The sequence below is a fragment of the Mauremys reevesii genome, linkage group 9 (genome assembly GCF_016161935.1).
Source record: "Mauremys reevesii isolate NIE-2019 linkage group 9, ASM1616193v1, whole genome shotgun sequence".
Taxonomy (NCBI): Eukaryota; Metazoa; Chordata; order Testudines; family Geoemydidae; genus Mauremys; species Mauremys reevesii.
In genome coordinates this window covers 100,381,291-100,399,985 of record NC_052631.1, presented here as the reverse complement: position 1 = coordinate 100,399,985, position 18,695 = coordinate 100,381,291, and the positions used below count along the sequence as shown (strand labels likewise).

The 18,695-nt window shown below is 44.2% G+C and overlaps 1 protein-coding gene across 2 annotated transcripts in view; it reads left to right on the top strand.

Annotated features, from left to right (window-relative positions):
- The first annotated feature begins 8,005 nt into the window (after positions 1–8,005).
- IL13RA1 (interleukin 13 receptor subunit alpha 1) overlaps positions 8,006–18,695 on the top strand; it is a 29,406-nt gene continuing 18,716 nt past the window's right edge. The window contains exon 1 of one of the 2 annotated variants that reach the window (XM_039489504.1): positions 8,006–8,663. In XM_039489504.1, coding sequence (XP_039345438.1) covers positions 8,648–8,663 — 16 coding nt within the window. In that variant the 5' untranslated portion in view covers positions 8,006–8,647. Of the gene's footprint in view, positions 8,664–10,870; positions 11,021–18,695 lie in introns of those variants that run through there. The other variant, XM_039489503.1, reaches the window with a different exon arrangement.

Below are 18,695 nucleotides of genomic sequence, written 5' to 3'. Positions count from 1 at the left end.
CCACTGAAATGCAGTCACCTCAGAGCTGGAAGGCGATAATTAGCTGGCAAAAAAAAAGGCTCAAGAGAGAAGAGGAAAAAGTTGGTGATGGACAAGGGGTAGACAGTACCCATACACAGTAAACTGCATGATGTTCAGTTTGTCCATTTTGGAAGGCTAACTTATAGAGTCAAGCTGGGTTTGAAAATTGTGGTCTTGGATGTCTATCTTCTTTAACACCTGCCGCTACTTACTCCTTGATAAAAGTCCTCCAGACAAGTTCAGTAATATATTGTGTAACTCCCCGTCAATCTCAGCATGACCAGGAACAAATTATTAAACAATCAATTTGTGCGCAACTAGAGGATAACAGGGGTATGAGGACTAGCCAACATAGATTTGTGCAAAACAAATCATGCCAAACCAACTTAATTATCTTCTTTGTTAGGGTTACTGGCCTAGTGGCTGGAGAACGGAGCAGGGACGATATATCTTGATTTTAAAAGGAGTGTAAATTCCAACCAGCATCACTGGAGACTTGATTAACCTGGCTCATCCATAGCTTGATATAACCACATTATTAAAAGTGTTGTGTAAAATGAGGTGTGGCTGTTTAATCAGAAATACATGTCAGTTCCAGTAAGAAGCCAGCTCAGCACAATCTTCAAGGATGCAAAGGGCTGCTATAAAGGGGACAGGTTGAATGGGTTTAATCTGCAGCGAGGAAGATTTAGGTTAGATACTAGGAGAAACTTTCTAACTATAGGGTAGTTCAACACTGGAATAGGCTTCCAAGAGAGGTTGTGGAATCCCCATTATTGGAGGTTTTTAAGAACAGGTTGAACAAACACCTGTCAGGGCTGGTCTAGGTTTACTTGGCCCTGCCTCAGCACCGGGGACTGGACTAGATGACCTCATGAGATCCCTTCTCGCCCTACATGTCTATGATTCTATGACCTTGGTTCTCTGTGTGATGACTGGATTGCACATCCTGTTCAGCTAAGTTGCTAACTAATGTGGTGGTGACACCTAGTAATATACAAAAGCTACCTCCAGAGAACTCTAAAATCTAGCTTCCCAACAAGAATATTACCTGTTCCTGGTTCCTCCTCCTTGGAATCCATAATCCAGCACAGGAACTGGGAGCAACCTCACACCTCCAGTGACCCAGAGAGAGGACATTTCACTAAGGCTCACTAAAAGGATTATAGAAAGAGGACAAGAAAAACTAGTGGTACACTCTGCACTACAGTGAATCTTTTACTTACTGAGCCTGATTCTGCTTTTGTTTATACCAATCTAGACCTAGAATATTGTTTTTAAAGTTAATAGCTACACCACTGTAAAACTTGTGAAAGCAGAATTAGGTCAAATGCAAACTTGTATATAATTCCCACAACCCCAGATTACTATGCCAACCCCCACTCCACACACACACAAATGTCTAGGTACTCCAAAAGCAGCAAAGAGTCCTGTGGCACCTTATAGACTAACAGATGTTTTGGAGCATGAGCTTTCATGGGTGAATACCCACTTCGTCAGATGCATGCATGTGAATGATAAATAATACTAAGTCATTTACTGAGGGGTGCAGGCTGAGGTATCTGACACAAATTCAGGCAGCTCCAGAGGATCATGCATGCCATACAGTGTTACTAGTCCTACACTCACCAGGGAATCTCCTAAGTAAAACCAGGCAGTAGCCCAGAATGACTGGAAATATGGTATGGTTCCCCTAGGAGATGATGACAGCAAATTAACCTCCCTCCTCGCCTGGAGAAGATTCAGTACGGTAGTGATCCAATTTTTGCTGCATCTTGCAGTTACAGATTCTGAGCCCCAAAGTCTGTTGTCTTGGAATATATTTACCCTGATTGCCCACTTCGGGTATAGAATCATAGAATTCAAGATCTAGTCTGACCTCCTGCAAGATGCAGGCCACATAAGCCGATCCACCCACTCCTGAACTAATTCTCTCCCTTGACTCTGCTGTTGAATGCTCCAAATCGTGATTTAGAGACTTCAAGTAGCAGATAATCCACCAGCAAGCGACCCCTGCCCCATGCTTCAGAGGAAGGCGAAAAACCTCCAGGGCCACTGCCAATCTACCCTGGAGGAAAATTCCTTCCCGACCCCAAATATGGCGATCAGCTGAACCCCAAGCATGTGTGCAAGACTCTCCAGCCAGACCCTCTGGAAAGGGCTAACAATATCCCAACATTCACCCTTTGTACTAATTACCAGTGGCACGTTATTGACCTATTGACTAAACCCGTTATCCTATCGTACCATCCCCTCCATAAACTTATCCAGCTTAATCTTAAAGTCATGGAGGTCCTTTGCCCCCACTATTTCCCTCGGTAGGCTGTTCCAGAATTGCACTCCTCTGATGGTTAGAAACCTTCGTCTAATTTCAAGCCTAAATTTCCTAACTGACAATTTATATCTAAAATTAAGGGGCTTGATGCTGATCTCAGCTACTTCAGGGTAAATCTGAAATATATGTAGTTATCCTGGCTTTACAATTGGTGTATCTGAGATCAGAATGAAATCCAATGCTTATTGGATACTTGCAAGCTTGTAACAGCTGATAAAAGCTAGACATCGCTTTTTCTGTGCTGCGTGGCTGGGGAAATGGATCCAGCTCCCATGGGGTTAAGAAAGAAAGCCTGACATTGAAAGGGCTTGCTGAGTATGGACAGCATTCAGCCATTGGAGCAACTTTCTGGCAATGCTTCTGCTGGCAGTAATTGCTGGAATTATTTATGCAAGGAATTATCAGGACACTAATTTAACCATACATTTATTGACTAAAGCCAAATGACATGTATACAATCATTCTAAATATGTCTTAAAAAGCCTAAATAATAAGCAATTTCCTACAGCCAAACAGTAACAAAACATTTATAACCATTTGATCAAGATGCTTACAAGTGGGCTAACCCCAGGGGTATTTAGACCCACAGTAGTCTGCTCCACCTTGTTCAGACATCTATTAGCAATTAACAAGTGGTGTTATTGCCTGTTACTAATTTAGCTAAAAAACAAGTTTGGGGGCAGTTTAGGGTCATTGCTGGTTCAAATGCACCATGCTTATTATTAACTATCCCTGTTAATTGGAGCCTCTACTTCAGTCTGTCTTATCAGTTACCTTTCAGGTCCAGTTTTTCTAATTAAGCTACAGTCTTTCAAGGCCTTCCCACAAAGGCTAACAAACCTGCACTTTACATAACCTACAGAAATGTGTATTTTTCCTGTTTAAACAAATTTAACCCTTTATGTCCTACAGTAACCCTTTCTTTCACCCCTCACTCAGGTGGCACATTGCCTCTTCTGGGCCCTCCAGCTGCTGTGGAGCATTCATCAGCTAGGTCACTTTGTGGTGACAGTGCTGCACCCAAGACCTGTATTCCCTCAATTAAGTGCCACTGAACCTCCAGGCCTCAACAGTACACCACACAGCTCCCCAGATGCCATCCCTCTGTATAAAGCTCCTCGAGTTCTGTTTAACCAGTGGGGGAGGTGGAGATGGAGATGATTATGATTATCTTTTGTCGCCTTTCTTTCCCTCACTGTCTAGTCTCCTGCTGCCCACAGAGAAGAGAAAGAGACTGTAACTGGCTCCACGGAGATATCTCCAAGTCTTGCAAGATCCCTATGTAAGCAACCTCTTCAGGGAGGAGACTACAATTGTTTATATGGTTTATGGTCATGGACATTAACAAGCCACCAGCTATTTGTAGCAAATAAAATCTATCAAGCATTACTGCAAAATGAATTCAATGGTACTGACTTCTCATCTGGAAACCATACATATATAGGAAAGATGTTGTCTAAGCCCTCCCCCTGCCCCTATCCTGCAAAGACAGGTGCTTAAAGGATCAGGTCCTAAACTAGTAATTAATAGCAAGTCATTCCATGTCTTGTTTCTATTGTGTTATTTTCTCTTACATGCCACTTATTGTAGAAACCAAATTCAGCTGCTTTCTACCAGAATACATCTTAAATTGTAAAACTGGTATATTTTAAAATATAATTTACTCAGAGAGACTAGCTTTTTTGGTCGTTTTACATTTTATAAGATTGTACACCCTAACCTGTATTCTTGTCATTGAATTAAATTGTACAATCTATTCCATGTGAAATAAAACTTTGTAACAGGGCAGTCTGTCCCTTTAGGGAATGTCTACACTGTGTGTAGACAACCACAGCTGGCCCATGCCAGCTGACTTGGGCTAAGGGGTTGCTTAATTGAGGTATAGAAATTCCCCAACCCCCCCTCACAAGATCCTAGAGCCCAGGCCTGAATGTCTACAACACAGTTAAACAACCCCTTAGCTTGAGCCCAAGTCAGCTGGCATGGGCCAGCCACCGCTTTTAAATTGCAGGGTAGACATACCCTTAAGGATCAGGGACCTCTCAGCCAGCCCTGCTCTGGAGAGAAGCCCAGCAAGTAGGTGCCGAGAATCTGCCAATTCAGCCATACAGAATCTAGTGATTGGGACTGATTTCCAGCTAAAGGATACAAAGGAGAGCCCTTAGAGAGTTGATAAGCTCCCTAAGAGAGTTGATAAGATGCTTGCTTGTGGTTGCAGTAGTAGAAGGCTGGGAGAAGGTAAGTTAAAGCTGCCCCTATGAACCCATTAGGCTGGGTGAAGGTGAGACCCTTGAGCTATTAAAGCACACCACAATGTCACTCAGGAACAGGACTGTTGCTTTTTGTTTGTTTCTGTGGCGAGGAATAAAGTGAGCTACAAGCTGAACTGTGTATGGCTGATTGCTTGTTTGTCCCAGGCTAGTGATTGGGTCTACTGGCCTAAACTTCAACAAAGCACAGGAGTATAGTCATAATGACTAATTCCATGCAAGCAAGCATAGCTCATAACTTGAAAGCCACAACAGAAAAAACTACACAATGCATTGCTTAGATTGGAGATTTGATCTATGAATTTACACCCTTGAAATCCACTGGAGTTTTTTGTTTGAATTTTGCATAACAGAAACAGACCCACATTATTATATTATTACATCATGTAAACTCCTATTTCCTTTCCTCAAAAGAAGAAGAAGATGATGGAATCTAATCAGGTGATCAAAATTGTTCAATCTGCCTCATGGAAATTGTTGTTTGTTTAAGGAAAACTTTTTTGTTTTTTTTGAAAACAACAACACCCTGATATGATTTTTTTTTTTGCATGTTATGTTGTTTTGTTTTACATGTTAAATTGTGTTAGTTGGAACTACTCATCATGCAGAAGCTGACTCAGCATGAGTAAGAATGTGAAATTTTTGTTTTTAGAAAACTATTATTTTATTTTTAAATATTTTTTATATAAGCCAATCCAAAATATTTTATATTTTCTTTTTTGATGATGTATGCTATTTATGCTTTTGATGATTGCTACAGCACTCCAACTGGGATGTACAAAAAGAAAAAGTACCAGGGGTAAGGAGGTAGTACACCTATTAAGGCTACTACACACTCACTTTATAAGCCTTTAGTTAGTTTGCTTTATAGCTTTACCAAACTTATAGGAAAGGTCCTATGGAAGCTAGAGTATGTGATCACTTAACTAAAGATTGTATCAAAGTGTGTGTGTGTGTGTATGTGTACACACACACACACACACACACACACACACACACACACACACACACACACACACACACACACGCTGCTTTTCCCTGCCTGCCAATTCTTTCTTTCTTTTTCCTTTTTTTTTGGGTGCTTGACTTTGCAACCTTAATAGTATTCTTTTAAAGTAGGGTGGCAGTTCCCTCTCCCTCTCCCCCATGTAATACACATTCTATCCTCCAAACTGCAAGAACAGGCTGAATTTAAAATCATACAATAACTGTACAATTAAATACACTGGCGTCGCATCATAGGCACATTTAACTTGTGTGATTTTTAACTATATGTGCTCAGCAAAACAAAGAAATTACAATTTAAATACTGTACCCGTAGTGCAGGCAATTCCACCTGCCATTCCACTCAAAGAGCATTTGATTATATGCGATTTTTGCCTTACATGCTGATTTCAGAACCTAACCCCCACGTAAGATGCGACTCCCCTGTATAGCAATTTACCTTGGTCTGAAACACCTAGTGGCCTTTTTTGCCCTGGGGGGAGGGAGAACATAAAGAATATATGGAGCCAAATTCATTGCTAATGTAACTCTAATTCATCCCATGTTACTGTATTGTCCTCAGTAAAGTCAGTGTGCCTGGGAAGCGACAACAAGAGGAAAAACGAGAGAAATTAGAATAAAAACTGTGGGGGGCAGGGAGGAAGAGCTAAAGAAGAAAAGTCTGCCAGGAATAGCGCTGTTTCATGGTATTCCTGCAAAAGCACCTCTGACTCCAGCAGAGCTTTGAAATGTGTCCAAGAAGACTGTCAGCAGTGAGAGGAAAGAGGCTGGGACAGGAACTGAAGAGATCTTTTATTCCAGGAATTGGAACCACAAGACAGGAGTCAACACCAAGGAGACCCAGGAATCTGAAGTCTCAGATTAGAGAGTAATGAACATGGGAGAGTGGGAAAGCATGGTATGTTGGAGCAGAGAGGAATGCACCATGCTGGGAGTTGGATTGAGAAAATAAATGCAACAAAGATCTGGGAGGCAGGACAGAGAGTCAAGGACTGGAGTAATCTGTGAAGCTGTTGCTCTGAGAGTGAGTGGATAGAAAAAGAAAGCAGAAGTGAGACACTGTACAGTGTAGTATTTAGTAAGGGTGGAGATTGGGAGGATGCCATATAGCTCAGGATCAAGCCCTTGTGCTGTAGTTCCAGAAGCCCTGCGCTAGCAGGCAGTGCCTTGTCACAAACCTAGCAGCAAAAGCCTGACACATATTCCAGCGTGTGTAAATTAAACTACAACGTTCTTATTTAGCTTGTCTTGGATACCATTTTACAGAGATTGGGAGGTTCCCTGCACCTGCTTCTTTTCTTGTCCTACAACAATTTAAAAAAAAAACTCAGGAAAAATGCAATATTAAAACAGGATATTCCGCACCCTAGAAGAAAAGGGTCAGCTTCCCTTTTCCCAAAATGGCTATGAATGCTAATGAACACTTACTCACTCAACTCCCTGGCTGAAGACTTTTGCAAGTCAGACTACAGAATATCAGTTTTACAGGTTTAGGAACAAGGAGAATTTTAACTAATTCACTCTTTGGTCCATCAGCAGTTTAAAATTATTACCCAAAGTTCTCTATGGGCTAGGCTTTTATCAGTATTTGTATTGTGGTAGCACCTAGCACATTGGGATGTTAGTTACTGTACAAACAGCACAAAACATGTTTTTTGTCCCACAGAGTTTACAATCTCCTTTAGTTCTAATCTCCTGTATGTTCAAGGTGTAAACCACGAATAACTATTGAAGTCAGTGGAATTATACTGAGGCAGTACTGGTGTAAGTAGGGCCTGGGCTCAGAGATGAAAGTAAGCCGGTACGGCGTACTGGCTTCTGCGGCCGGGATTAAAAGGGCTCTAGGCTCCCCACAGTGGTGGGGAGTGCCGAGCCCTTTAAATCCCTCCTGCAGCTGCTGGGGCTGGGATTTAAAAGGCTCGGAGCTCCCTGCAGCCGTGGAGAGCCCAGAGCCTTTTAAATCCCTCCAGCGGCCGGGCTGGGGCCAGGATTTAAAGGGCTCAGAGCTCCCCACCGCTACAGACAGCCCAGAGCCCACAGCTCCAACCCCAGCCCGGCAAGGCTCAAGGCTCACACAGCTGCCTTTAAATCCCAACTGGAGCTGTGGTGGGAATTTAAAGGGCCTGGAGCTTCATGGCAGCCCGAGCCCTTTAATTTGCCCATGAGCCCCGGAGGCACCCAGCCACCTCTGCTGCTGGGAGCACCAGGTTGATTTAAAGGCCCTGGGGCTCCCAGCCACAGCCGGTGCCCCAGGGCCTTTAAATCTTGAGAGGCCACACACCCCCAGGGCTCCAGCAGTACCGGTAAATCCTGTAAATTACTTTCACCCCTGCCTGGGCTACTCCTAAAAGTTAGGTTGACCTAGCTACATGACTCAGGGCTGTGAAAAGTGTTGTGACCTGAGCGCCACAGTTAGGTTGACCTAACCCCCAGTGTAGACATCCCTAGGTCCACAGAAGGATTCTTCTGTCAACCTAGCTACTGCCTCTTGGAGAGATGGATTACCTGCATTGATAGACAAACCCCTGCCATCAATATAGGAAGCACCTGCAGTACGGTGGCACAGCTGTGGGATGGTAGCTATGTGGCTGTGCATAAGAATAGAATCAGGCCCTCTTACAGCAAGGGGCTTGTGACGTCTATACTTTAAAATTTCATGCCTTGAGTGCTGCAGTTAAACCAACCTAACACTGGGTGTAGATGTGGCTAAGTCAATGGAATTCTTCTGTCATCCTAGGAACCATCTCTCTGAAAGGGTAGATAACTACATTGATGATGTCAGAAGAATCTACACTGTGGTGCTACAGCTGCAGGGCTGTAGCTGTAGTATTGGGTCTGAACTCTGAAGCAGAGGATAGGTATCTGTGGACGGTTAGAAAGTCTGCCTAACATCTTGCCTGTACAGGAACTCTCAAGAAGGTTAATGTGAATCAGCTACAGGTGTGAAGTCATACAGTCTAGGGATTAACTAGTTTATTCCTGAATGAGATTATCCACATGGTCAGTATGAGGAAAAATGTTTGCAGTACAAGATGAGTAGTAAAATGGGGGTGGAAAATACATGAATTTGCAGTAGTGGGTGGACAAGATCAATTCTGGGGTGGGGGGAGTATTTTGGGCCTGAGGGCCACATCGGGTTTTGTAAATTGTATGGAGGGCTGGTTAGGGGAGGGGGTTGTGACCTAGCCCCCACCTCCTATCTGCCTCCCTGGGACCCCTGCCCCATTCTCACACACCCACTCCCTGTCCCCTGACTGCCCCTGGATCCCTGCTGCCCCATCCAACCCCTCCTCTCATTCCTGATGGGCCCCCCTGGGACCCCTGCCCCATCCTACCACCCCTTCTCCTGGAACGCCTGCCCCTGACTGCCCCCTGGGGACCCCTGCCTGCATTCAACCCCATTTTCCCCCATGAATACCATCCACACCCTGACCACCACCCCAAACTCCGTCCTCTGTCCAACACCCCCTGCCCCCTTACCACGCTGCCTGGAGCACCAGTGGCTGGCGGCCTGGATGGAGCCAGCCATGCTGCTGCCACACAGCACAGAGCCCAGGTCTCTGCTCTGCACTGCCCCAGGAGCTCACAGCCCCGCTGCCCAGAGCATTGCACTGTGAGGTGTGGGGAACAGCAGAGGAGGGGTCGGGGGTGAGCCTGTCAGGCCAGGAGCTCAGGGCTGGGCAGGACGGTCCCATGAGCTGTAATCTGCCCACCCCTGTTCTGGGGTCTGAGAGAGTATGATGGATTGGTCTAGGACAGTGGGTCTCAAACTCTTTTTACTGGCTACCCCTTTCACAGAGCAAGCCTATGAATGCGACCCCCCCCCAATAAATTAAACACACTTTTTAATAAATTTAATACCATTATAAATGCTGGAGGCTGACACTCAAGACCCCCCCATGTAATAACCTTGTGACCCCCTAAAGGGTCCTGACCCCCCCCCCGTGAGAACCCCTGGTCTAGGATTTCTAAAAGTGGGGTCGTAGAGGGAGAGTGGCTGTAAGGGGGGTGTCAGAGAGGCCAGAGCGGAGAGTGCAGGTAGTGAGTGTGCTGGGGATTGGGGGAGGCATAGGGGAAGCTTTATGATCCCTGGTTGGGGGGGGTGGGTGTTAATCTCAAATCAGGAGTGTAGCCCTAGGGCTTGGGTACAAAGCAACCTCCCTTGTGGAAGGGAAATAAGGGGAAACCACCTGGAAAAATAAAGGCCCTTGTTTTATTTTAAGACATTTTAGGGCACCCCCTTTCCCTTAGCGGCTGGCTTAGCTGTCTCCCTCTGGACAGTGCTAGTGCCCTCAGGTACACCGGGCCCTTCCCATCAGCGTCGCTGTAACGTATTAAAACTGCTGCGCACCATTTTAAACATTTCAAAACCTCTTAACAGAAGCGGGGGGGCTGGGGCCAGGGGAGCTGTGGGCTTGCTGCAGGCCGGGGGAGCCAGGACCCCGTAGGCTGGAGAGGGGGGTTATCGTACCGCTGAGGCGGGGGCCGACGGGTGTGGGATGGGGGCAGTGGATGGGCTCGGGGCGGGAGCCCTGAGAGGGCCAGAATGTGTGGGGCGGGCGGGGGCACTGAGAGCGCTGAGGGCGGGCTCGGGCCGGGGTTTCGGGTGGCGGCCCGGGGATGAGGCGGGGGCGCGAGAGGGCTGAGGGGCCGGAGGGGGTGGGGCTGGGGCGGCGGCCGGGGGCTGCTGGGGGCCCTGAGGGGACCGGGGTGTGTGAGGCGGCGGCTCCGTGCGGGGCGCTGAGGGGCCGCGGGGGTGGAGGGGCGGCCCGGGGGGGATGAGGCGGGGGCGCGGAGACGGCTGAGGGATGTGTGGGGCTGGGGGCTGCGGCCGGGGGGAATGTTGGGGGGGCTCTGAGGGGACCGGGGTGTGTGAGGCGGCGGCTCCGTGCGGGTGCTGAGGGGCCGGGGTGTAGGGCAGGGGCAGGGCGGGCGCGGGCCGGCGGCCCGGTGGCGGCCTGTGGGGTGCGAGGCGGGAGCGTGGAGAGGGCTGAGGGGCCAGGGGGTGTGTAGGGCTGGGGCTGGGGTGGCGGCCGGGGGGACCGGGGTGTGTGAGGCGGCGGCTCCGTGCGGGGGAGCAGAGAGGCCGGGGGGTGTGTAGGGCCGGGGCAGGGGCCGGCTCGGGCCGGCGGCCCCGAGAGGGGTGTGAGGGGGCGGGCCAGCCGGGACGGAGGCCGCTCCCTTCCCGGCTCGGGTTACCTGGGCGGGCCGCCGAGCGCCTCTTCCCGTCTGGCCCGTCCCCGCAGCGCCGGGAAGCGGGTCGGAGCGGCGGCGGCGGCGCTGCCGGACGCGGACATGGGCGCTGCTGTCCCCGTCGGAGCCCGGCTCTGCCTCGCCCTGACGCTCTGCCTCGCGGCCGGGGCCGCGGAGCCCGACGGGCGGCCAGCAGGTGCGGAGCTGGGCGCCCAGGGGCCGGGAGCCGGGCTCGGCTGGGGGCGCTGAGCACCCGGCTCCCTTGGCTCCGGCTGCCGGGGCCGGGGCCGGGGACACGGCGGGCGAGGGGGCAGCCGGGGCGTGGGGCGGCCGGGGTGAGGGGCCGCTGACCCCCTGCGCTGGGCACCGCTGTTCATGTTTAACAGGCTCCCGGCCGGCCCGGGCTCGCTCCCCGCCGGGACCCGCCCGCTCCCGGGCGCTGTGTGCGTGTGTTTGCCCCACACGCCTCCCTCCAGCGCGGCCTCACCCCGGGTACTTCGGGGCTGCGGCCAAGGTTTACCCCAGGACTGATCCCTCCTAGCGCGGTGGGGTTATCCCAGGGCGTACATCCAAATCAAGCGCGCGCCCATTGGCAGGATCAGGGCCATAATTCTCCCTCTTTTAAAATAAATACAGATCTTACCACCTGGCCAACCGTTCCTAATCCCGCAATCCCGCCAGCTCCAAGTGTGTGGTCACTGCAGACATTGACTACCGCAAGTCTTTTTGCTCCTGTACAACCCTTTGTAAAAACAGGAGGTAGTTGCCGTTCGCAGGATTAGTCACAATATTTCTCTAAATGTGTTTCTCTAAATCATTGGCTTGCACGTTCCGTTCAAATAACTATGACTTTTCAGCCCAAACTGCCTATAGATCGTGCAAATTTTGAAAGTGATGTGCAATCCAGATTAGGACTTCAGATCCACTGCTTCCTAGATCATAAAGTAGTGAGGAGAAATTTAAGATGCTGATCGTCCTTCCTTTATGATGGCATTTGAAAAGATCCCTAACCTATCTGGTGGCTTTAAACCAGGGGTCAGTAACCTTTCAGAGGTGGTGTGCCAAGTCTTCATTTATTCACTCTAATTTAAGGTTTTGTGTGACAGTAATACATTTTAACATTTTTAGAAGGTCTCTTTCTATAAATCTGTAATATATAACTAAACTATTGTTGTATGGAAAGTAAATAAGGTTTTTAAAATATTTAAGAAGCTTCATTTAAAATTAAATTAAAATGCAGAGCCCCCCCCCCCGACCTGGGCAGTGTGAGTGCCACTGAAAATCAGCTTGCGTGCTGCTTTTGGCACACGTGCCATAGGTTAAACTATATCTCAAATTCCTGTGGCTGCAGCCACAACCACCTTAAAATAAAATCATACTTTTCTAAAAATTTCATACCTGCTTCTCCTGCAAGTAGCCTCAAAGTTGACTAAAATTGAAAGAATTAAAGAAAAAAACTTTCATCGGTTGTGCATTTGAAAACTGTATTCAGCACTCCGTTCTTTACTTTATGCATTTGATACTACTTTCTGTATAGTTAGTTTCCCGTTGCTTTTTCTGAAGCAGAGGGGCTCACACAGTGACAGGGAAGACAAGGTTTTTTTTTTCATTTTAGTTTTTTCAGATAAATAGGATAATACATCTGTAAAGCCACAAAATCAGCAAAGAAAGATTTGAGAACAAGTGTCTGAATCTACCTCTCATTGGGGGATTTTTTTGAAGTATCTAGAATTTCATGTTGACTGTCCCTTTAACTAAAGAAATTCAGTGGAAAAACGTTGTTAATATAATGTGACTGAAAATTTAAATGAAAATTTAAACAATCGAAATTTTAAAGGATTCTCTATTTACATAGGATGAGTGTAAATACTGATTCAAAAGACCACATGCTTAAATGTATGTAGAGGCTACATTCGATCCCAGTGATGTTCACTGTGTTTACTTTTCCATCAGCATTTTATTCTTGTTCTTATTAACAATCTGAAAAGTGTGTGTGTGGTAAGTACAAAGGAATACAATTCAGAAGTAAATTCCACCATATAATTTAGTTCTAAATAACTTAATTAGTTCTCATCTTCCATGTGGGATGTTAGCCTTATATGTAGATTATTTTCTATACTAACTCATCTGAGTTCTGCAAATTGTTTGTAAGTATGGACCTGTATGCCAAGGTGGAACCCAGATGAAGTCATTAAAGCCTCAGATGTAGAGAAGGATAATTTTGGTGGAGTGCAGAGGGAGGGGAGGCAGAGGTTCAATATTTGATCAAATTGTATTTCGTATAAATGGTGGTATTTCTGATATTGGGGAGTTAAGTATTGGAAACAAGAGTACATCAGTGAATCAATCTGTTCTGCAGTTAATCTTCCTGGAGGTCTTACTGATGATATATCTTGGGCAAAAATAAAATACTTCTCTTTTCAGGCTTTTGAAATGAATAAATCTTGGTCTTTGAACTGAGCTATTGATTTTCTTTTCCTATTATTGTAAAGTTTTTCAGCTCAAAAGGGTGCCATTTTAATTGTCACTAAATCATTGTGCACATCTTTGGAAGAGTGGAAATAATGAATAATTATATATTTTTTAAATGTAATGTATTGTTCTCCTTGAGAGAAAGTTGGAATCCCCTCACGACTATTGATAAGTACTATCTTTGATCTACTTCTTCTTTCACTTTCATAATTACTATTGGGCTGCCATTACCAGCTCATCTAATATTATCGGTCAAACTTTGTAAAGCTATAGTAATTTCTTTAAATTAGATATCTTAATTTTATCATCAAGGAGTCCGGTGGCTCCTTAAAGACTAACAGATTTATTTGGGCATAAGCTTTCGTGGGTTAAAAAAAACACACACTTCTTCAGATGCATGGAGTGAAAATTGTAGATGCAGGCATTATATAATGACACATGAAGAGAAGGGAGTTACCTCATAAGTGAAGAACCAGCGTTGACAGGGCCAATTCGATCAGGGTGGATGTAGTCCACTCCCAATAATAGATGAGGAGGTGTCAATTCCAGGAGAGTATCAGAGGGGTAGCTGTGTTAGTCTGGATCTGTAAAAGCAGCAAAGAGTCCTGTGGCACCTTATAGACTAACAGAAGTTTTGGAGCATGAGCTTTCGTGGGTGAATACCCACTTCGTCGGATGCACCCACGAAAGCTCATGCTCCAGAACTTCTGTTAGTCTATAAGGTGCCACAGGACTCTTCGCTGCAAATCCAGGAGAGGCAACGCTGCTTCTTTAATGAGCCAGCCACTCCCAGTCCTATTCAAGCCCAAATTAATGGTGTTAAGTTTGCAAATGAATTTTAGTTTTGCTGTTTCTCTTTGTTTCTGAAGTTTTTTTTTTTTGTTCAAGTATAGCTACTTTTAAATCTGTAGTAGAATGTCCAGGGAGATTGAAGTGTTCTCCTACTGGCTTTTGTGTTTACTATGTCCGTTTACATAGGGACTGTCTGGTTTGGCCAATGTACATGGAAGAGGGGCATTGCTGGCACATGATGGCATATATCACATTAGTAGATGTGCAGGTGAATGAGCCCCTAATGGTGTGGCTGATGTGGTTAGGTCCTCTGATGTGGTTGGGTCGGTAGAGTAGATATGGGGACAGAGTAAGCAAGGAGGTTTGCTACAGGAATTGGTTCCTGGAACTAAGATTAAAATAGAAAATTGGGTGCTAACTATATGTTGGCTGCCAACTATATGTATTTAATAGTATGTATTAATATATAATCAGGTTGGTTATTGTCTACTTGATTTTTAAGGCTTTAGTGTGGAGTGAAGTAAAATCACATTGAATCATTAAGTTGCTAAAGGAAGAAAAAATTGAGTAGAAACAGACTGTTTTGCAGAGATTGTGATTACTTTTACTTTGTATTATGGTGTTTAGCCAGAGAGAGCTATAGGGAAAGAGAGGCCATGAAAAAGGGATGGAGATCCCAGGCATGTATTTATATGTATTTTATAATTTAGATCCTTTCAGGTATAGCTGATCTGCATATCAAACTGTGGATGGTAATTGGGATGATGCAGAAATAAAACACCACAATGGTACTGAATTTAAAAGCAGAGGTTTCTATTGAGTAAACCATCCTGCTGTGTTAGCCAACAGCTCTGGGGTTCTAAACAATCTTGCACCCATCACATGTCCTGAGATGTGGCTCCAAAATGGAAGCTTCCAAACCATACTAGTATTCGAGAGGAACGTGTTTGCTTGCCCAATTCCAGTGTTTGATCATAAAGCTGTCACACATCCCTGTGTCCTTCCCCCGACTGCCCTAACCATACCTGATCCCAAACTAGCATCCAGATTTTGGGAAAGGAACATGTACTGCTCAGCTTTTACCAGAAATTAAATGCACATACAAATGTAACTTAGAATTTTTTGACTATTAATGCAAGTTTTTTGCATCAGAATTTAACTATGCTTTATGTGGAATAGGTCCAAATTCATGAAAGCTGAAAAGATTGTGGTAATTGCTGTTCAAACCACTGTCTGTCTGATTATTTAATAATAAAAGTATTGAGGGGGACTTCAGTAATCACTGAAGGTGTATTCTATACATGCTTTTTACATCTAAGCCATTTCCCCCCCAGAGGCTGACATAAAAGTATGAGACCTGAAAATTACTTTTGAAGTTTATTAGGTTAAATTTGTTATGCTAATAAGACTTACTCAAAGTTTATTTCTTGCAAACACAATTTCAGCTTCATGCAGTGTGAAATAGTTGTGTGTGAACCTAAAATACCTAAAATTAAGCTTTATTAAAAGGAAAGCTGTAGAATTTTAAAAGGAGTGTCTATTAAAGTTCTTAGCTTGGAATTTTTTTAAAGACACTTGGGTTGCCCCACAAAAAACATTTTATGCCTCCTGTGCTGGTTGCAGTTAATTAGGGGATTAATTCTGCAAATACTTCAAGATGTGATACTACTGTAGAAAGTCATATCGAAAGACTTAACTAGGGCTTCTAATTGATTTAGTGAGATCACAGTAGTGAATGTTTTCAGAATAGGGCCCAACAGGGTATGTCTGCTACCTTCTTGTGGCATCCCCCATAAGCAGTGCAAAAGGAAAAGAAAGCAAACAAAATGTGGAACAGGTTCATGTTTTAAGCAATAATCAGCCTGAAAGAGCCATTTTCCAATGGGGCCCCTTTCAGGGCCAGCACAGCAAACCCTAGCGCTAGGGCCGGTTCTCAAGATGAGATCCCCTTGATATTGAAAGACAGCAAGAGCAAAGTTACAGACTCCACCTACATACAAACTTTGAAGCACGTGTAATCTTGCTTCAGGAGATGCACTCTACCACTGATATGCAAGTTTCAGTTCCAGGCTGTGCTGTCATGGCTCATCACCATTGCAGTCAGTATGGGATGACATCTTATGTTAGAGAAGAGCTGTCCTCTGTCACAGTATTGACATCTGGTCCAAATGCCATTGTAGGCAATCAAGGTGAATGAGTTTGCACTAATTATTTACAAGCCTCCATCAGCCAACTGGCCAGTCTCTACTCCACCCACCTTTCCAGATCTTTCCATTTACTGTGGTGACTTCAGTTCCCATCAAGTCTGTTGGGGTTACCTTGAAAACAACACAGATGGGGAGAATCTAATGGAGTGGGCATCAGTCACTGACCTATAACTTCTCTATGACCCAAGGCAACATCCCTCCCCCCCAGCTTTCACGGTAGGAGATGGGCCACAGGTACTTCACCCAACATCACCTTTTCATCTTCCAGGCAACTGCCTCCAGTGGTCAAAGAGCAGAAAGTGCTTGAAGCTTTTCTGAAATCTCAGCATCTGCTTTCTTTGACCACCCACAGGCGTGCAGATATTAACAACAAACAGTTTATAGAAGGCCTGGCGGAATTTTCAGAAAGCTTGGTGGGAGGTCTTTCAAGCAGAACTAGATACATTTATAAGCAAACTGGCTGAGGTTGGATAAGTATGCGGAAGCTATCTGTCTTGCTGACATGGATAACTCTACATCAGTGGTTCCAAACTTTAACAAACCAAATCTCACAAACCCCCTCCTAAAAATGAATATTTCCAGGGATTTTCTCCCTTACCTGAGCATAAATTATAGAAGCAGTGATCTTGGAAATAATTTGGGGTTTTTTTATAACACGCTTATCATGGTTTTTTTTTAAAAATCAAAACAGATTTTTTTTATTTAAATAGGTTTTTTCCCCCCACAAAAAACATTTTATCAAAAAAATCCTATCTAAAGATACATTATAGCTCAAAGAGATCTCATCATGGAATAGGGTTTATAAATTCTAATTCTATAGTATGAGACAATGTGTTCATGTAATGTTTAAGAAAAGTTTTGTAAATGAGTTCCAATAGTTCATGGATTAGGGACCCAATTTGATGAAGTTCTAGAGGCTTCTGTCTAGATTATTTAGGTTAATCTTTCTATCTACCCAATGGGACTCAGTGCTCAGTCTAGAAGACACCATGAGAGATGCTTAGTTTTGCAGTTCTCAAACTGTGGATTTGTGTCTCCAGAGATAACATGCTTGTTAACAGCAAACATGTTTTTAAATAAATAATATATAGAGGTGAGAAATAACAGACCTCAACCCTATTGTCCCTCTGCAAATTAGTGTACACAGAGTCACTCCTTTACCTCTCTCTAAAAGTGCAAAGTTTCAAAAAGTTCAATGAATAGAAGATTGCTGGGGGTGGAATAGATCTGGACAAGGAGAAGAAGTCTGGAGATAAATGTGAGAAGGGAGAGACAGGCAGTAGAAACGAAAGTGAAACTTTGAGTAGCATATTCCAGAAGTCTTCCTGAGTGTAGCCTTCATTGACTTGAGATCTACCATACCATTTTCTCACTAGAAGGGAAAACCCTATAATGGCAGCAGGCTGTAAAAGAGACCCAGTTTGGGAATAAGAAATATATAATAAATTTAAGAAATATGTTTGCTGCTGATGTTTTAAAGAAAGTCACACCATTAAACTGGTAGAAGTCACTTAAGCACTTGGATTCAGAGACTGTTGAAGTGATAATCTCACTTTTAACAGCAGTAGCTTCTTCTGCCGGTGTAGAAGGAATATTTTCTTCCTTTGGACTAATTCATTCCAAATTGAGAAATTGTTTGGGACCTGAAAAAGCAGGAAATCTGGAAAAGGAAAAACAAGCTTATGAACAAACAGGAAAATGAAGGTGAAGATGACTGAGTTAGCTGCAGAAGCCAATATTTTAAGTTTCTCATGTTGACCTATCTGACATAGTTGATTTGATTTTTTTTTAATATTTCATTTAACTATTTTAGTTAAAAACAATTTTAACAAAAACAAACCTGATTTTAAAAAAACTTGAATGTTTAACTAAATTCAAAATTCATATGCTTGTTTTGTTAAAATAGTATATGTTTGCTGTTGAAGAAAAAATCCAGAATACATAATGTTGTTTTAGTTAAATAAAACCATTTAAATGTCTGTCTGGTGATGTTTTCTTCCTCGTACAGCATGGCAAGAAATCCTCCAAATATTAATGATTAACCTGTTGAATTGGAGATAGTTCACCTCCCAATGACTTCATAAATATGTGCTTCAATTACCTTTGGTAAATGAAATAACCAAACAATCATTCATTTTCTCATATAGCTGTAAAACTAACCTGAAAAGTTTTCAGAATGAATCACTGTTTAAAAATGTATAGTGTGTACCTTCTAAAAATGAAACCTACATCTATCTCTGAGTTGTGAAGAATATGTATTAAGGTTATAACAATCAACAAGAATGCACTTTTATGTAGAAATCCATGATTAAATCGAGTCTTCCTGACTAGTGACTTAAATCAAATCCATCCTGCTTATTACATACTATTTATTATTACATTATCATTTATCATTACATT